Genomic DNA, 19,278 nt, shown 5'->3' with positions numbered 1-19,278 from the left:
GTTCATCTTAAAGGTATATTCAGTGATTTCACTCAAAAAACCTTAGGTTTCGTTTTTGGCTGGGACCTAAGCCTTTCATCCAATCAGGATAGAGAGCCAAAAACGAAACTTACGGTTTTATGACCCCCAGGGGTTAACTGGGGACAACTCCTTATATGGTCAGCACACTCTATAGTAGAGAGGATTATCACAACAAAACAAAAAAATAAGTGATATTTGAATTAAGTGAAATCACTGAATATACCTTTAAAATAACTAATGACTGAACATAGCAGATCTATCTCACAACACGTCACGCTGCGAGCTTGTAGATCTGCTATGTTCGGTGTGCAACATGCTTTTCCCATTAGACACACTGGCTTGTAATGGAATCCAAATGACTGAAATCAGTTGTGGCGTGGAGACAGAGGACTTTAATCCATTTTGGGCGGGAACCCCTTTTGGTGTTAGCATTATGTTATGCTTTAGCTATTGAAAAATAGCAGATCTACAAGCTCATAGTGCGCTATGAGCTTGTAGATCTGCTATTTTTGAAAAAAAATGAAGAACCACTGACATAGAAACATAGCTTTTTCAGAAAACTGTCAGGATGTAGAAGACGTAGAAGAATGTAGAAGAATCTGATCTCAGGTCAGAATGGGTTCAATGGATCCATTCGTTTGTGTTGAACTCTGAACACATTGCCAGTGCTTTTGAGCTGTGTGGTCTCTGTCTCCCCCTGCAGGAGGGGGACGGTCAGCGCACCGAGCAGGACCTGCTGTCTCCCAGGAAGATGTCTGTGTCCAACGACAGCTACATGTTCTGTCCGGTGCGGCCCGCCAGCGCCCCCTACCCCCTGGAGGAGGTAGACCACAGCCCCCCCCAGCACCAGCAGCATACAGGTGCACAATCATTTAGTAATGACATGTTTTTTTTTATTGATTGAAATTAACAGTTTGCACAATTACAGTACATTTCAAAGCACAAACTCAATACAAAGACTGTTAACTGTGAGTGGACGACCCAATTAAGCATTATACACTTGTTTACAATTAAGAGGGTCCACCTTGTTCAATTCATCAAAACATTTAGAGACGTACAAATAGACACTTCTATATAGTTAAAGGTTTTATGACATTAATTTTCATTTTTTTGTTTTTCTTTTTTCTTTTAGGTTTTATGACCTCAATTACACCCCAAAAAACCTGAACTTTGAACATTCAGTGGATTTCCTGTGGTCTGAAGTTTTCTTTGGGGTTTGAAAGCCTTTTGAGCTACAATGAAAACAGGCAACACAGTGAAAACAGTGACATCTGCTGGCAAATCCCATTGACATATATGGGATTTGCAGGATCTTACATCACAATCTGCCGGCAAATCAGAGCACCTGTTTGAGCCAGAAAACCCCAGACCACAGAAAATCTACTGAATGTTAAAAGTTCATGTTTTTTGGGTGCAATTGAGATTAGAAAACCTAAAAAAAAATAAGAACAATTCCAAAACCTTTTTTTTAATGTCACAATCCCTTTAAAGAACAGAACAGGAATTAATCATGAAGGAAGCAAAAAGGGAAAAGATACATTTACATACAGATACATACAGTGAGGGGAAAGGGGGGGGGGAGATTCAGATTTTACAGGGTCCAGTTTCGAATTGCAGCCGTCACGTGACATAATTATTGGTAGCAGAAGCAGTGATAGTACACTGTGAAAACCTTAGCGTTATACATTATCCATTATGTAACTCTGAGAGTGCACAAATGGAACCACACGGACCCTTAATTGGTTATACATTTGCACACCGCTCGGAGTTAACCCATTTTGGGGGCGGGAACCCCTTTTGGTGTTAGCATTGTGTTATGCTTTAGCTATTGGAAAATAGCAGATCTACAAGCTCATAGCGCGCCACCGAGTGGCGCGCTAAGAGCTTGTAGGTCTGCTATTTTTGAAAAATGGAAGAACGACTGACATGGAAACATAGCTTTTTCAGAAAACTGTCAGGATGTAGAAGACATTTATAGGATCTGATCTCAGGTCAGAATGGATTAAGTTGTTATACATTTGCACACGCTCAGAGGTAAATGAACACAAGAGATATTTTACTGTGTATTAGCAGTAGCTAAATGTAGTATAAATAGTAGAAATTTAGTAGATATTCTGACCATAGAGAAACGCTATGAATGTCCTTATGAGTGATGACGTGTACTGACCGGGGGTTCTTTTATCAACAGTCAGAGTCTAATGGCATGTTGTGGCCAAGCTGTGGACAGGCCTGTCCCAAGGTACTGACTGACTGACCGCAAGGACCCTCTGACTGCAGGGGACGGGCTAGTCTGCTGCTAGTCTGGGCTGGTCTGGGCTAGTCTGCTGCTAGTCTGGGCTAGTCTGCTGCTAGTCTGGGCTGGTCTGGGCTAGTCTGCTGCTAGTCTGGGCTGGGCTAGTCTGCTGCTAGTCTGGGCTAGTCTGGGCTAGTCTGCTGCTAGTCTGGGCTAGTCTGCTGCTAGTCTGGGCTGGTCTGCTGCTAGTCTGGGCTAGTCTGCTGCTAGTCTGGGCTGGTCTGGGCTAGTCTGCTGCTAGTCTGGGCTAGTCTGGGCTGGTCTGGGCTAGTCTACCTCTAGTCTGCTGCTAGTCTGGGCTAGTTTGCTGCTAGTCTGGGCTAGTCTGCTGCTAGTCTGGGCTAGTCTGCTGCTAGTCTGCTGCTAGTCTGGGCTAGTCTGCTGCTAGTCTGGGCTAGTCTGGGCTAGTCTGCTGCTAGTCTGCTGCTAGTCTGCTGCTAGTCTGGGCTAGTCTGCTGCTAGTCTGCTGCTAGTCTGCTGCTAGTCTGCTGCTAGTCTGGGCTAGTCTGCTGCTAGTCTGCTGCTAGTCTGGGCTAGTCTGGGCTAGTCTGCTGCTAGTCTGCTGCTAGTCTGGGCTAGTGCAGTCTCTGAGTGCAGTCCCATCCACTCAGCTCTGCAGTGGCTGACTGAATGGGCTTTCTCTTTTTGGTCAAGCTACGAAAGTCCAGCCAAGATAAACTTTATTTTCAGCACAGAACAATCGATGACGGCAAGGACACACAGTGTACTAAAACAGAACTCTGTTGTCCAATGAATACTAAGGGAAGTGTCCCAAATCCACTATACGTGTCCAAAGTTAATTACGTCAATTACGTCAATTTGTGTGCTTGTTTTCCTGTTAAGCGTCCAGTTATGCTCTCCAAAGACATTTTGCATAATTGGGTTAGAAATAGAATGATTCTAAGCCGTTGGTTTTTAGCTTGGCCAGAAAGCAGAAACTTGAGTAGGACCTGTTAAGAACCTATAACCTCTTAACCTCTCATATAACCTCTGATTGTCTATATATGCTATAACTAATAGAACGTCTATCTAAACCCTTATATTATGGAATGGGCCACTTTGACAGGCTGGACGGAATGTGTTGGAGTCTCTGGTTCTTGAGGTTTTCACACCTCAAAAACATGACACATGACCAAGGTACTGACTGACTGACCGCAAGGACCCTCTGACTGCAGGGGACGGGCTAGTCTGCTGCTAGTCTGGGCTGGTCTGGGCTAGTCTGCTGCTAGTCTGCTGCTAGTCTGCTGCTAGTCTGGGCTAGTCTGCTGCTAGTCTGGGCTAGTCTGCTGCTAGTCTGCTGCTAGTCTGGGCTAGTCTGGGCTAGTCTGCTGCTAGTCTGGGCTAGTCTGCTGCTAGTCTGGGCTGGTCTGCTGCTAGTCTGGGCTAGTCTGCTGCTAGTCTGGGCTAGTCTGGGCTAGTCTGGGCTAGTCTGCTGCTAGTCTGCTGCTAGTCTGGGCTAGTCTGCTGCTAGTCTGGGCTAGTCTGGGCTAGTCTGCTGCTAGTCTGCTGCTAGTCTGGGCTAGTCTGCTGCTTGTCTGGGCTAGTCTGGGCTAGTCTGCTGCTAGTCTGGGCTAGTCTGCTGCTAGTCTGGGCTAGTCTGGGCTAGTCTGCTGCTAGTCTGCTGCTAGTCTGGGCTAGTCTGCTGCTTGTCTGGGCTAGTCTGCTGCTAGTCTGGGCTAGTCTGGGCTAGTCTGCTGCTAGTCTGCTGCTAGTCTGGGCTAGTCTGCTGCTAGTCTGCTGCTAGTCTTGGCTAGTCTGGGCTAGTCTGCTGCTAGTTTGCTGCTAGTCTGGGATAGTCTGGGCTAGTCTGCTGCTAGTCTGGGCTAGTGCAGTCTCTGAGTGCAGTCCCATCCACTCAGCTCTGCAGTGGCTGACTGAATGGGCTTTCTCTTTTTGGTCAAGCTACGAAAGTCCAGCCAAGACAAACTTTATTTTCAGCACAGAACAATCGATGACGGCAAGGACACACAGTGTACTAAAACAGAACTCTGTTGTCCAATGAATAATAAGGGAAGTGTCCCAAATCCACTATACGTGTCCAAAGTTAATTACGTCAATTACGTCAATTTGTGTGCTTGTTTTCCTGTTCAGCGTCCAGTTATGCTCTCCAAAGACATTTTGCATAATTGGGTTAGAAATAGAATGATTATTCTAAGAAGGTTGTTCTTTCTAAACGTTGGTTTTCAGCTTGGCCAGAAAGCAGAAACTTGAGTAGGACCTGTTAAGAACCTATTAACCTCTTAACCTCTCATATAACCTCTGATTGTCTATATATGCTATAACTAATAGAACGTCTATCTAAACCCTTATATTATGGAATGGGCCACTTTGACAGGCTGGACGGAATGTGTTGGAGTCTCTGGTTCTTGAGGTTTTCACACCTCAAAAACATGACACATTGCAGCGTGGGCCATGAGGCCCGGCGCCACCAGGTGGTCAAAGGGGGGTACTTGACCCCTCAACAGTGTTGTTTTTGGCAGCAAATTTCAATTTTAGTTTAGTCATAGTCTTTGGACTGAAACTTCATTTAGTTTTAGTCACATTTTAGTCACCTGGAATGTCTTAGTGTTAGTCTAGTTTTAGTCGACTAAATGTCATACGTTTTTAGTCGACTACAGTTGATAAAAATATATTTTGGCGGGTCTTGATGCCGTCGTAATGAGTGTTTTTACACTTGCTGAAAATAGCCGATCTACACAACACGTCGCAACGCGACACGTTGTGAGCTTTTTCAGCATACAACCAAGTGTAAAATGACTTATACTGGATCTCTTGTCCACTAGTCCCTTCCTAACATTTTAGTCTAGTTTTTATTTGTAGACGAAATTTACAGTAAATGTAGTCTTAGTTTTAGTCATCGTAGCTTAGTTTTCATTTAGTTTCCATTTGTTTTTGTCAGTGAAAAAAGCTAGTCGACGAACATTTTTCGTCTTAGTTTTAGTCGACGAAAACAACACTGCCCCTCAACCCGACTTCCTTGACCCCCTCAGTCATTTCATCCTGGCGCCGGGCCTGAGCCTGCTGGGCTCACCTGCAAGGAGTCATTGGTTTGCTTCCTTTGCTCGCACCCGGTTCTGATTCTTCCCGGGTCTTCTTTTCCTTTGTCGTTCATTCACACCTCAAAACACATTCTAGTCGACTAAATCAACTGTATATTTATTATTTAGTCGACTAAAATCGTATGACATTTAGTCGACTAAAACTAGACTAAACACTAGAACATTCCAGGTGACTAAAATGTGACTAAAACTAAGTGAAAACTATTCAAGAGACTATGACTAAAACTAAAATAGAAATTTGCTGCCAAAAACAACACTGCTAATGTGACTACTCGTAGACTAGGAGGATATGAGGGTTGTTTTTGGCAGCAAGTCAGTTTTAAGGTCATATTTTAGTAACCTGGAATGTTTTATAGTGTTAGTCTAGTTTTAGTCGACTAAATATCATAAGATTTTAGTCGACTAAATCTACAGGTGATTTAGTCGAACAAAATGTATTTTGGCGGACCTTATTGACGCCGTCGTAATGAGGATGTTTTTTTTCACTATAGCCGATCTAAAAGCTTGTAGATCTGCTATTTTCAGCATGCGACCAAATGTAAAATGACTTATACTGGATCTCTTGTCCACTATAGTCCCTTCCTAACATTTTAGTCTAGTTTTTATTTGTCGACGAAATTGTCAGAATTTGTAGTCTTAGTTTTAGTCACCATAGCTTAGTTTTCATTTAGTTTCCATTTAGTTTTCATCAGTGAAAAAAGGTAGTTTTAGTCAACGAAAACAACACTGATATGAGTATCATATTTATTTTCAAATAGTATTTGCATACAATTCCAAATGTTCGTTTGGTAGTGCTACATGCAGTGTGAGGGGCATATGGGACCCATGGCATCCCAAGGGCCGATTCATACTCCTATTTTAGAGCCGAATAAAAGTGGGTTCGGCGCTGTAGAGCCCTACAATGTGACGTAATTTGGCTATGTAGAGCCTACAATGTGACGTCATTTGGCTCTGTAGAGCCTACAATGTGACGTCATTTGGCTCTGTAGAGCCTACAATGTGACGTCATTTGGCTCTGTAGAGCCTACAATGTGACGTCATTTGGCTCTGTAGAGCCTACAATGTGACGTCATTTGGCTCTGTAGAGCCTTCAATGTGACGTCATTTGGCTCTGTAGAGCCTACAATGTGACGTCATTTGGCTCTGTAGAGCCCTACAATGTGACGTCATTTGGCTCTGTAGAGCCTACAATGTGACGTCATTTGGCTCTGTAGAGCCTACAATGTGACGTCATTTGGCTCTGTAGAGCCTACAATGTGACGTCATTTGGCTCTGTAGAGCCCTACAATGTGACGTAATTTGAGGTTCGGGGGGGGGGGGGGGGGGGGGGTACCGTCCTAAAGTCGGCTCTTCGGTGCTTACTGACATTTTCGGACGAGCCGAAATCATTTCGGCACTACAGCGCCGAATTAGAGGTAAAATAGGAGTATGAATCGGCCCTAATAGTCTCAGCTTTATATCTTACCATTGTATTGTCATTGTATGTGGACTGAACTCACTCAAACAGCACTGTGAGTCGTTTAAAAACAAACATTATAGGAATAGTTGGGCAAACGCTATTCAACGCTGTGTTCTGCTTTATGAGCAAAACACAGGTCGTTATCTACAGTACAGTGTGTCACTTTGGCACGATTGGCTGTACGTGTCCAAGAACATTGTACGTGTAAATCGGTCCTAATTATGACTTCTAATATTTCACGTTCATCTCAAAATCCGACACTGACCTCATTGCATAATGCATATTGACACTACTGCTTAATTAAGGAATGTTTCTGTAATAAAGCAACATTTATTACCCAAACCTTTATCCATCTAAGAGAAGGTTTTTCTTCATGTCTTGCTTCCCATTCGTGCATCCACATTAACTGGGATCTCCCTCTTCTGCAACTCTGAAATGCTTTATGTGTACTAGTGTACTTACTGTATGCGTGTACATGTACCTGCTCCATGTGTACTAGTGTACTGTATGTGTGTACATGTACCTATACATTGCATTAACCCTGGAGTCCCTATTTTTGGGCATGCCTTTCTAGGCCTATAGTATATTTACTATAAATGACATAATGGTGGTGTCGCCATGGCGACCTCAGAGTATATATATGAATACAGACGGCACCCGGAGGAAAGCCTGATAGCGAAATGGACATAGTGGCCGAATTTGGTATTGCAGCGCGGGCCCAAACACATGAACGCGCTGGTCCGTTGACTATCATTGTGCACGTTCACGATGACACGTGAACGCTGTTTCATACGTGAACGCAATATGGACAAAGCGTTCCCCCGGTCTAACATGGACGTAAAATGAAGCCTGTAATTCCTTGCACTGTAAGTCGCCATATTTCTAGATCCGTTTGGGCCCAGCTGGCCATTGGCTGGCTCCGTTTGGGCCCAGCTGTCCATTGACTGGCCCAGACAATGAGGCGGGACTTCCCCCCTTACTCTTCGTTGGCTTTTATTTTGACTGAATGGGGGGGTGGCTCCCGTTCATATACTGTAACGGTAGCCACGCCCCTCAGAACATACGCAACTTTATGGTCATTTTTTAAATAAATTAGACCATAATTTTCCAAAAAGAATATTATGACATGAGAAATGAGACATTAAACTAGTGACTGGAAGCAGAAAGTATTCATGACCATGTTTATTAAGGTAATACAGTCTAGGTGAAGTTGGGCCCAAATACATGGGCCTCTATGGAGCTATGGGTTTTTTTGGGCCCAATGACAGCGCCACAACAGGCCATTATATGAACTTTCAGGAAGTCCCGATTTCCTTAGTGGCTTCACGAAATATCTGTCTGACTGCCCCCCTGACGTGAACGCGTGCCATGATTGTCAACGGCAGCGCGTTCATGTGTTCATGGGTCCAATCCATCCCAGAATGCACTCTGTTCCTACTCGGAAGGAGGACTGAAATTGCCTCATTGCGCTTTAGAGCAACTTAACCCATTTTGGAGCGGGAACCCCTTTTGGTGTTTTAAACATTATGTTATAATTTAGCTATTGAAAAATAGCAGATCTACAAGCTCATAGCGCGCCACCGAGTGATGAGCTTGTCGGTCTGCTATTTTTGAAAAATTGTAAAAATGTGGCGCAAATCTTTGAATATATATTCTTTCAAAGTGAATGTTTTTTAAATCGGGTCTAAATGGATTAATGCAAGTGGAAGGGAGGAGAACTCGGGTGCCGTCTCTATGCATATATACTCTAAGGTTGCGACCTACGAGCTCGCATTGTGAGCACGTAGACTGGCCAATTTCTAAGTGGTTAATGTGTGTGCTATATTGTGCAGTATATCACGTGTGTGTGTGTGTGTGTGTGTGTGTGTGTGTGTGTGTTTGTCTGTGTCTGTGTCTACCTCCAGGCTCTGTGACGTCGGTCCACTCCCAGCCGTGTGAGAGCCGCGCTCTGCTCCAAGTGCCAGGCCTCTCCCCTCCGGACCCCCGGCCTCCCCCGTCCCGCGCCCTGCCCCGCATCGCCCCACCCAGGCCCGGGCCCTCGCCGCGGGCTCTGCGCCGACAGGTGAGAGGGTCTCCCCATACACACCAGTGGTTCCCAAACTCCTTCATGTCAACCGGTGTTGTTTTCGTCGACTAAAACTAAGACGAAAAATGTTCGTCGACTACCTTTTTTCACTGACAAAACTAAATGGAAACTAAATGAAAACTAAGCTACGATGACTAAAACTAAGACTTAATATACTGACAATTTCGTCGACAAATAAAAAATAGACTAAAATGTTAGGAAGGGACTAGTGGACAAGAGATCCGGTATAAGTCATTTTACACTTGGTTGCATGCTGAAAATAGCAGATCTACAAGCTTGTAGATCGGCTATTTTCAGCAAGTGTAAAAACACTCATTACGACGGCATCAAGACCCGCCAAAATACATTTTAGTCGACTAAATCAACTGTAGATTTAGTCGACTAAAATCTTATGACATTTAGTCGACTAAAACTAGACTAACACTAAGACATTCCAGGTGACTAAAATGTGACTAAAACTAAATGAAGTTTCAGTCCAAAGACTATGACTAAACTAAAATTGAAATTTGCTGCCAAAAACAACACTGTCAAGGACCCCCCCTCATTACCAGTCATTCAAAAAAAATGTATTCTTTGCTGGAGTTATACTGCTGCAAAACAATCTCCTTGTGTCTAGATGGAAACCTCCTCATAGTCTTTCTGTAAAAAAAAATGGAAAATACTATTTCTGAATGTACTGTATTAGGGTTGGAAATATCAATTGCGAGAGCTAATGGAGCAAAAAGGCAGTCTATTGAAGCACTTACATATAAATGTACATTACAGGTCTGTAATGTATTTACAATATTGTTAATATATATAATAAACAGTATGGGACCCAAAATCGAGCCTTGGTGGTACTCCTTTACATATATGGAGGAGCTCTGATTTTACAGTTCCAACTTTAACACATTGATGTCTCTCAGAGAGGTGATTTACAGGCAATAGGATCAAAACCACCATATGACATCATCTTTCTAAAATTTCTAAAAGCAAATGTGTGGTCCACGGTATCGAAAGCTTTCGATAGGTCTACAAATAGTGCAGCACAAAATAGCTTGTTATCCAATGCTGAGGCAATATCATTTAAAACTAATGTCGTGGCAGTTACTGTACTATGTTTGGCCCCGGAAACCAGATTGGTAAGGACTCAAAACTGAATTATTATGTAAGAACACTTTAAGTTGATTATTTACAAGGGATTCAAGCATTTCAGCAAGACATGATAACTTGGAAATTGGACGATAATTATTTGGGTCATTTTTATCTTGTCCTTTGTGCAGGGGAACCACATGAGCCGTTTTCCAGGCTCTGGGAATAATACCAGATGAAATGGACAAATTGAAAATATAGCAGATTTGTTCTGTAATAATTAAGGGAGTGGAGGCCCTCGGAAGGAAAGGGACCATGCGAACACATTTGGACTATTGCACAATTGCATTGATTATTGTGTTGACGATTATGTTGTCTGTCCACCAGGTGGCACTGAAGGTGGATTCTGTGGCGAGTCCAGACTCCCTGCATCTGCCCCCTCCCCCCTCCTCTCCCTCCCCTCTCCCCCCTCCCCCCTCCTCTCCCTCCCCTCTCCCTCCTCCCCCCTCCTCCCCCTCCCCTCTCCCTCCCCCCCCCTCCTCCCCCTCCCCTCTCCCTCCTCCCCCCTCCTCCCCCTCCCCTCTCCCTCCTCCCCCCCCCTCTCCTCCTCTCGGTGACCCCGCCGACGAGGAGGTCCGTCACATCCTGTGGGGAGGCCCTCCCCCTGAGGCCGGGGGGAGGGGCCGCAGCCACTCCCTCTCGCCGTACGCCTCCCCGTACTCCCTTGACTCCTCCTCCTCTGCTCTTCCTCCTCTTCCTCCTCCTCCTCTCCCTCCCCTCTCCGCTCCTCCTGCTCCTCCTCTTGCTCCTCCTCTCCCTCCCCTCTCCGCTATTCCTCCTCCTCCTCCTCCTCCTCCTCTCCCCCGCTGCTCGCCGAGGAGGGGCAGCGCGCTGAGCCTTCTGGGGGCGGCAGGGGGGCCGCCCGCCGAGCCACCACGCCACAACGCCGCCAGGAAGTCGTTCAGCATGGACGCCCGGGGCTTCCTGGACAAGCCGTCCGCGTCCGCGTCGTCGTCGCCCCCCGTCGTGGTGGCGTCCCCCGGTTCCCCCGACGACCGTCGGCGCCACTCTGTGGCGGCGGTGTGCCGCCGGCCCCCGGTCGGCAGGGACGACGGGGAGGTGGCGGGCAGGGGAGGGGGAGGGGGAGCGCACCGGAAGAAGAAGAAGATGAGTCCTCCGGTCATCTCCGTCCACCCTCCTCCGTCGGAGCGTCAACGCCTCCTCGCCTCGCACGACCCGACCGGTCGCAGTGCTGGGCCGTCGGACACGCCTCCTCCGCTGGCCACGCCCACCCCGCTGGGCACGCCCTCGCCCACCCGGGCGCTGTTGGCCTCGCCACGGCGGTACACGACGGCCACCGCGCGCGTGCTGACGCCCACCACCACGCACGCCCCCCTCCTGCTGGCCCCGTTGAGTCCGGGCGTCTCGGCCCGGCCCCGGACGCCCGTTCCTTTCCCCCCACCACACCCCCCCGCCGCGCCCCATTTCACCTTCGACCAACCGGAGGCCAGACACGCTTCGGGCGGCCTTTCGGACGACACGGATCCGCCTCCTCCTCCTCGCCCGTCCCCGGAGGGCGGATTCAGAACTGCCCGCTGAAGGACCTTCAGGAAGTGACACCGGTTGGCCAGGGAATCCCCGCACTGTGGCGTGACCCCTGACCCCTGACCCCGACAGAGACTGATTGATGGATGGAGACAATTTAAGAGATTGTTTTGGACGATTGACCTGAAGGAGAGAGAGAGAGAGACTGGTTAGTATTTATTCAGAGAGAGAGAGAGAGAGAGAGAGAGATAGAGAGTGGACAGTGGATCTCCTGTCCTAAATGAATGGACAACGTCCCTGCGAAAGGGACGCAGGGATTCCAAGAAGCGGCCGCCGGTACCATTGATGCTGGTACCATTGATGCTGGTACCATTGATGCTGACAGCGTGGCGGTACCTTTGACGGTACCATGACAGAACCATTGACGCTGACAGCGTGGCGGTACCTTTGACGGTACCATGACAGAACCATTGATGCTGACAGCATGGCGGTACCATTGACGGTACCATGACAGAACCATTGATGCTGACAGCGTGACGGTAACATTGATGCTGACAGCGCGGCGGTAACATTGATGCTGACAGCGCGGCGGTTCCATTGACGGTACCATGACAGAAACATTGATGCTGACAGCGGGTACCATTGACGGTACCATGACAGAAACATTGATGCTGACAGCGCGGCGGTACCATTGACGGTACCATGACAGAAACATTGATGCTGACAGCGTGACGGTGTGTGTTTTTTGGGGGGACTTTAAGCCACCTAAACTCCGTAGCCAAAGTATATATATATATATTTTTTTCTTCAACCCCCGACCTTCGACCCTGTCCCCACATGCGAGCCAATCAGGAAACAGCGTCTGGCTGATGACCTCTGACCTCTATTATAAAGGGGGGTGGTTTGTGAAATAGCGAGCATGTGGGAGGAGTTTGGGGGGGGGGGGTGAGTGGGATATGCAACTTCAGGTTTTCCATAGGAGCTCTGTTTGTTTGCCCCTCCTCGGCTCTTGGATCACATTGATCAGAGCAGAAGTGTGTGTGTGTGTGTGTGTGTGTGTGTGTGTGTGTGTGTGTGTGTGTGTGTGTGTGTGTGTGTGTGTGTCTGTGTGTGTGTGCGCGTGTGCGCGTGTGTGTTTTTGCTGTTGTCCTGTTGTGTGTTACCCAGATAATGTGGAGGCACTTTGGCCCTAATTGTTCGTTGGCACAGACAGTGAGGAGGGGGGGGGGGGGGGGGGGCAGAGCTGTATAGTGTATAATTATGTTAATCTATGTATCTCCATGCAGTGTACATAAAGGAAAATATTGTATTTGGTGAGATAAAAAAAGAAATTGCTCTATCCATATGCACATATTTTTATAGAGATCTATAATGTTTTTTTGCACACGACAAATTTGAACTTTTTTTTGTTTTTTTCCTCTCTCTCTGTCGTCCTCTTTTGTCGAATGTGCGTTTTCCTTTTTTTTTCTTCAAAGGGAAGCGTTGTAGGAGGAGAACCTCTTCCTCAGGGGGGGGGGCTCGTTGAGGAGAACCTCTTCCTCGAGGAACACATGGCTGTTTTATTTTTCTATGGTGAGGAAGAGGATGAGGAAGAGTCTACAGGAGGAGAGTGTTCTATAGATCTGTGTTCTGTGTCCACTGTCTGGACGGCAGGCTGAAGGGATGGGCTCAGTGACGCCGTGTTTAAAACCCATTCTGGCCTGAGATCAGATTCATACGAGGTTTCCACTGCAGGACACACACTGGTCTGATTTAACCCATTCTGACCTGAGATCGGATTCTAAAAGTGTCAGTCGTTCTTCGATTTTTCAAAAAAATAGCAGACCTACAAGCTCGTAGCGCGCCACTCGGTGGCGCGCTATGAGCTTGTAGATCTGCTATTTTTCAATAGCTAAAGCATAACATGATGCTGACACCAAAATGGGTTCCCGTTCAGAATGTGTTAACCCTGACCTCCTGACCTCAGCACCACCACGCTGATTAGGGTGGGCTCAGTGACCAGTGATCTGACCAGTGATCAGTGAAACCCTGACCTCTCCACGCTGATTAGGGTGGGCTCAGTGACCAGTGATCTGACCAGTGATCAGTGAAACCCTGACCTCTCCACGCTGATTAGGGTGGGCTCAGTGACCAGTGATCTGACCAGTGATCAGTGAAACCCTGACCTCCTCAGCACCACACTGATTAGCCTGGAACTGTCTTATTCCGAGACCCACTGCTTCTCAAAATGATTTCATACCGGTGTCAGAATTTTGACCAATGAAACCCATGTATTCAAGACCCCCAAAATACAGTGGTGGAAAAAAGTTCCCTTTCTTTTTTTTTTACTTAAAGGACAACTTTAGTTTTTTTCAACCAAGGTTCATGTTTTAGGTTGTTATTAGAGAAAGTAAAAGGTGAGTGTTCATTTTTTTTCATTTGCTGCTTTCTTTTGTTTTGGGGATTTTAGCAGTTTTTGACAGGGGGGCGGGGGCATTCGAGCATGGGGCTAAATATGTATTTTTTTACAAAATATGATGGCGATTTATTTTTTTATTATTTACTACAGTCCTAATAAACCCCAAGAAATTACATCTGACCACAAAAGATCACAGGATCTATTGAATGTGACAAACTGTCATATTGAGCCTATACACACAGTATAAACCTTCCCCCAGTATAGGCTACCTTCACATTCAGTAGATCCTGTGATCTTCTGTGGCCAGATGTAATTTCCTGGGGTTTATTAGGACTATAGTAAATAATAGATAAATAAATCACCATCAAATTTGGTAAAAAAAATACATATTTAGCCCCATGCTCGAATGCCCCCGCCCCCCCCGTCAAAAACGGCTAAAATCCCCAAAACGAAAGAAAGCAGCAAATGAAAATAAATTAACACTCACCTTTTAGTTTCTCTAATAACAACCTAAAACATGAACCTTGGTTGAAAAAAACAAAAGTTGTCCTTTAAGTAAATGTACTTAGTTACTGTACTTTACACCACTGCCAAAATAGCAAGAAGTATGTGCTAATTAATAAAACCATGTTGTACAAAACGGTTTTGGAACACGTAATGAAGAGAAGTTTACTAATTACAGCGTTGGTTCACGCTGCAAGCGTGCCTCGTCATAAACTCTAAAAATGAATGGGGTTCAATGCCGTATAACTACTGTATACATACAGTAAAACTATTGGTCACCCCATGGCCAGCTTTACTATAATGCATATTCTTCTTGTTGGCTCTGAGCACACCAAAACAAAATTACAATCCCAATGGAAGTAAAGTAAATAATGTGAGCTCGTTCATAACTCTCCCTGTGGCTCTGAACGTAACGCCTACTGATATTTACGTTGTATCTTACATAACTAGTGACATAGTGCTTGCTTAATCGCTGTTGTGTGCATTCACAATAATGTGGGGATTAATTACACATCTTAATACACAGATTAATACACAGCTTAATACACAGATTAATACACAGATTAATACACAGCTTAATACACAGAATAATACAAATTAATACACAGATTAATACACATCTTAATACACAGATTAATACACAGATTAATACACAGTTTAATACACAGATTAATACACAGTTTAATACACAGATTAATACATAGATTAATACACAGATTAATACACAGATTAATACACAGTTTAATACACAGCTTAATACACAGATTAATACACAGTTTAATACACAGTTTAATACACAGATTAATACACAGATTAATACACAGATTAATACACAGATTAATACACAGCCATAAGGCCATTTTTGACCAATTGTAAAGTGTGAGGTCCGTGCCATTTGAAGCTGTTCCTTCCGTTTATCACGCTAGCATATTTACTTAATGGTAATTTTCAGAAGAGATGGACAACAAAAAAAAAAGGAAAAAAGGAGGCACATCCTTGAATAGATTAGTACTCTTCTCATTTCATTCAGCCTTTTTTGGGGGGGTTTGATGCAGGAGTTGGGTAATACCGCTAGAGATAATATTATGGACATTAAAATAAAAGACGATACAATAATACTAATGCCTTCCATTCCGGTACATGTTCATCTTCCTGAGCCCATGCCTTCCTTCATGCCGCTGTTCCGCCAGCCGGAGCAGTTCTTAGTTCTAAGTTCTTAGTTAGTTCTAGTTCTTAGTTCTAAAGCCCACAGTGTTTTCTGTTCATCTATAACGACAACCAAAATAACTAGTTGAATATGTGTAGCCAGCGTGCAATAATAAGTATTCGTTATGTGGAGATATAGGAACGTCCACACTTGCATAAAAAAAACCACAACCACTCAAACTTGTGTTCGTGCAGAGATATTATATCGGATGGTTATGAACTATTGCTATTTGCTATCCAGTCTTCATGGGTTAGGGGTTAGGTTGGTGTAGGGTTAAGGCCTATTCATAGTCTGGATTTTCGGTGGTGAGGTGACCACCGCTCCGGTGGTGAGCTGATACCACCGGAGCTGAAATAACGTTGAGCGGTGGTGAGTAAAAACAGAGAGAAGGGCTGGAGCGGTGGCGGTGGTGGTTTGCTCTTCACCGCGGCTCGTGACGTCATGTTGTAGTTCGGTGGTCAGTCACCCCACCACCGGAAATCCAGACTATGTATGAGCCTTTAGGGTTAGGGTGTTGGGTGTGTGTGTGTGTGTGTGTGCGACCCATTAGTGTGGTTCTGTTGGGATGTGGCCAGTAGCCATTCAAGGTTCTGTGGACCCGTAGGTGTCACATAGAGGGGGAGGCGGCTGAGATAAGTCCACTCCAAAGGTCAAAACAGCCCTTTTGCACTCTAGAATTAGGAGGTACAGTGATTTATTAAGAGGGGATGAAGAATAAAAGTAATTGGGGAAACTGTGACGCCCGTGTGTAGTAAACCTCCTCATGGCTCTGGCCCACCGATCGCACCCACACCTAACCCTAACCCTAACCCACACCTAACCCTAACCCTAACCCACACCTAACCCTAACCCTAACCCACACGTAACCCTAACCCTAACCCACATCTCCACCCAGTTATTAAAGGGACACTTCACCCTTTTTGCAAAAAAATATATGTTAGAAGCTTTAGAACACTTTCCTGGGGGTCTTTATGTGTGTAATATGTTGGTTTTAGATATTTTAGATTGTAGCAGTGAGCCCAGTGTCTCTGATGTCATGGACACTGGGCGCACTTCCTTCCTGGACTACAATTCCCATAATTGGTGCACTGCTCCTCCTTGTGGATAGGGCAGGTCTGTCTTACTGAGACCACATGTAGTCCAGGAAGGAAGTGAGCCCCAGTGTCCATGACATCAGAGACACTGGGCTCACTGCTACAATCTAAAATATCTAAAACCACATATTACACACATAAAGACCCCCAGGAAAGTGTTCTAAAGCTTCTAAATGTCATTACCATATTTTTTTTTTAGTAAAAAGGGTGAAGTGTCCCTTTAATACGCCATTCCTTCCTTCGCAGAAGTAGAAACCTCATGGTATACCCCTTCCACCCCTGGGTTAGGGGTTAGGGTTAACCCTAACCCCTAACCCTTGTACATCAACATTAGCTACACAAACATTAGGACGCAACATATCAATTCAAAACCCATCTTTGCATTTATTACCTACAGTAGTGTACATGTACCTAAAGCTTCAAATAAATGTATGGCCACTGTCATTGTGTAGTCCTGAACTTTAGCCAGGACGTTAAGAGTTGTATAGTGAATTCAGTAGCTCTGAATTAGTGCTGAGTCACCTGAAGTGTCTGGTAAGGGTTAGGGTTAGGGTACCTTAGGGTTAGGGTACCCTAACCTTAAGGTACCCTAACCCATTGGGTCACACAAGCAAGAAAGCAAACTTGTAACGAAGCATGATATTGCCAGTGGTGGACAAAGTACTCAACCCCAGTTCTTGAGTCAAAGTATTTATAAGTAAAAGTATACAGTATACTCCTGGGCAAATACAACAAGTAAAAGTATATACTCCTGGGCAAATACAACAAGTAAAAGTTGCTCTGTCTAATTTGTATCTGGGTTAATGTACAAGACTTGCTTGAAGCTCAAGAGAATCCCAAAATACAAATACTCAAAATAAAAGTACAGATAAAAAAATTAATAATAAAACAACATACTCAATTACATTGAATGTACTCCACTGTCCACCACTGGTTATTGCAGCTGTGGAACATAGAAGCTTCCGTGGTGTCATACCCCTCCAAAAACGGACCATATCGATCTTTTCTCCAAGCAGTATGCATGTACAGTACAGTACAGGACAGGGAAAAAGAATATCTAAGAAATACATATATATAATATTTGTTATTTATTGCTAGAGAGACGTTGCCTGTTTCTCCTTTTCTACGATTTTTTTGGAACTTGTCACGGGTCTTTATGACGAGAGAGAAAGACGATTATATTACTGTGTGTTTGGTAAAGCCAGTCTGTTTAATTGCCGTCAGTACTGTTGGTCAACCCGTTTGACCTTTGACTTATGAGTAAACAGAGGCTGGAACGACCCCTGAACCCCCTCAAAGACCCTCAGTTGGGTCTCAACTGACTTCAGTTACAACTGTACCCGTTTCCATCTCTTCGCCAAACTCAGCCGATCTGCAAGCTCACAATGCATTTGCAACGCAACACACCGGGAGCTTGTAGATTATATTACAGGGGTGTTGAAGGCTTAAGGATCTGCAAAAAACTGGAACGATAGCTAGAACTCTCAGAGAAAAGGAGATGGAATGAAAGGTAAATGGTCGAGGGTACGATCCAAAACACCTTTCTTTCCTTCGCTGTACGAGTTCTAGCTCCTCCCCCAGCTTTTGATAGTTCAACTAATGTTGCATTTTGACACGGTTTCAGCAGCATGTTGCTTTTTTCCTGAGCCTGGCAATCTGTTAGCATTCCTCTGTTTTTACTGTATCAATCTTTTAGCATTCCTCTTGTTTTTACTGTATCAATCTGTTAGCATTCCTCTGTACTTCTTCATGTGCTTAAACATTCTGTCACTTTACAAACCACCATGATTTGTTTCAGATTCGCAGAATGTTAGTATTGAGGTGAGAGTTGCCATACATCCAGCATCTCTACTTCGTAGCCATATATTCAGTACAATTTGGTAGAGCAAAAAAAAAGAAAGTGTAAAGATTTTTTTTAATGAGTCTCAGATCTTTGAAACCCTGTATTTGAAACCTCCCGTTTTTTCTCTCTCTCTCTCGGAAACAAGTTTTGACTAGTGCATGTTCTGAAGGAGAGGAAAAAAAAATATCTTTTGATGAAAATAAGCTCATCTGGATGTTTTGGAAGTCTTTTGATATTTGCATTTTCAGATGTTTTCCACTTGTAGATTGACTACCTAATTGCACTGGGCTCAGATTGATTAGTATTTGACATAATGCTGATTAAACGACCCTATTGTATATTGTCCAATGCAATACTGGGTGATTTGTTACTGTGTGGAGAAGGTGCCCCTCTCCGTGCAGTTTTATAGCAAGAAAGAATATAAATAAAACACAGTTGGTTCTATTTTGATGCGAACCGATGTTATTTAACCCTCAAAGACAGCCATGTTACTGTGTTTACCTGTTTCCTGGTGTTTCTCAACATGCTACAACTCTTGACTGAACGTTAAATAGCTGATGTAAAATTGTGTCTCACAACTCAGTGGTTTGTATAGAGAATAATAGTGAGAGGCGACCGCACCGTGCACCTCTCGTCGCTTCCAACTTTGATCAAGGACTTTGAAAACAACCGAGTGTTTTGGAAGCAATGAAAGCATC

General features: G+C 44.8%; 1 protein-coding gene across 1 annotated transcript in view; it reads left to right on the top strand.

Annotated features, from left to right (window-relative positions):
- The window catches only part of cacna1ha (calcium channel, voltage-dependent, T type, alpha 1H subunit a), a gene marked incomplete at its 3' end in the record, with an annotated part of 325,861 nt that extends 314,273 nt beyond the window's left edge, over positions 1 to 11,588 (top strand). The window contains exons 38-41 of the mRNA XM_083779213.1: positions 725 to 881; positions 8,737 to 8,894; positions 10,377 to 10,760; positions 10,920 to 11,588. Coding sequence (XP_083635339.1) covers positions 725 to 881; positions 8,737 to 8,894; positions 10,377 to 10,760; positions 10,920 to 11,588 — 1,368 coding nt within the window. The remainder of the gene's footprint in view (positions 1 to 724; positions 882 to 8,736; positions 8,895 to 10,376; positions 10,761 to 10,919) is intronic.
- Between the last annotated feature and the right edge of the window lie 7,690 nt (positions 11,589 to 19,278).

Source organism: Protomyctophum parallelum (genome assembly GCF_964188405.1).
Source record: "Protomyctophum parallelum genome assembly, chromosome: 13".
Classification (NCBI taxonomy): domain Eukaryota; kingdom Metazoa; phylum Chordata; class Actinopteri; order Myctophiformes; family Myctophidae; genus Protomyctophum; species Protomyctophum parallelum.
This window is presented reverse-complemented; position numbering and strand designations above follow the sequence as displayed.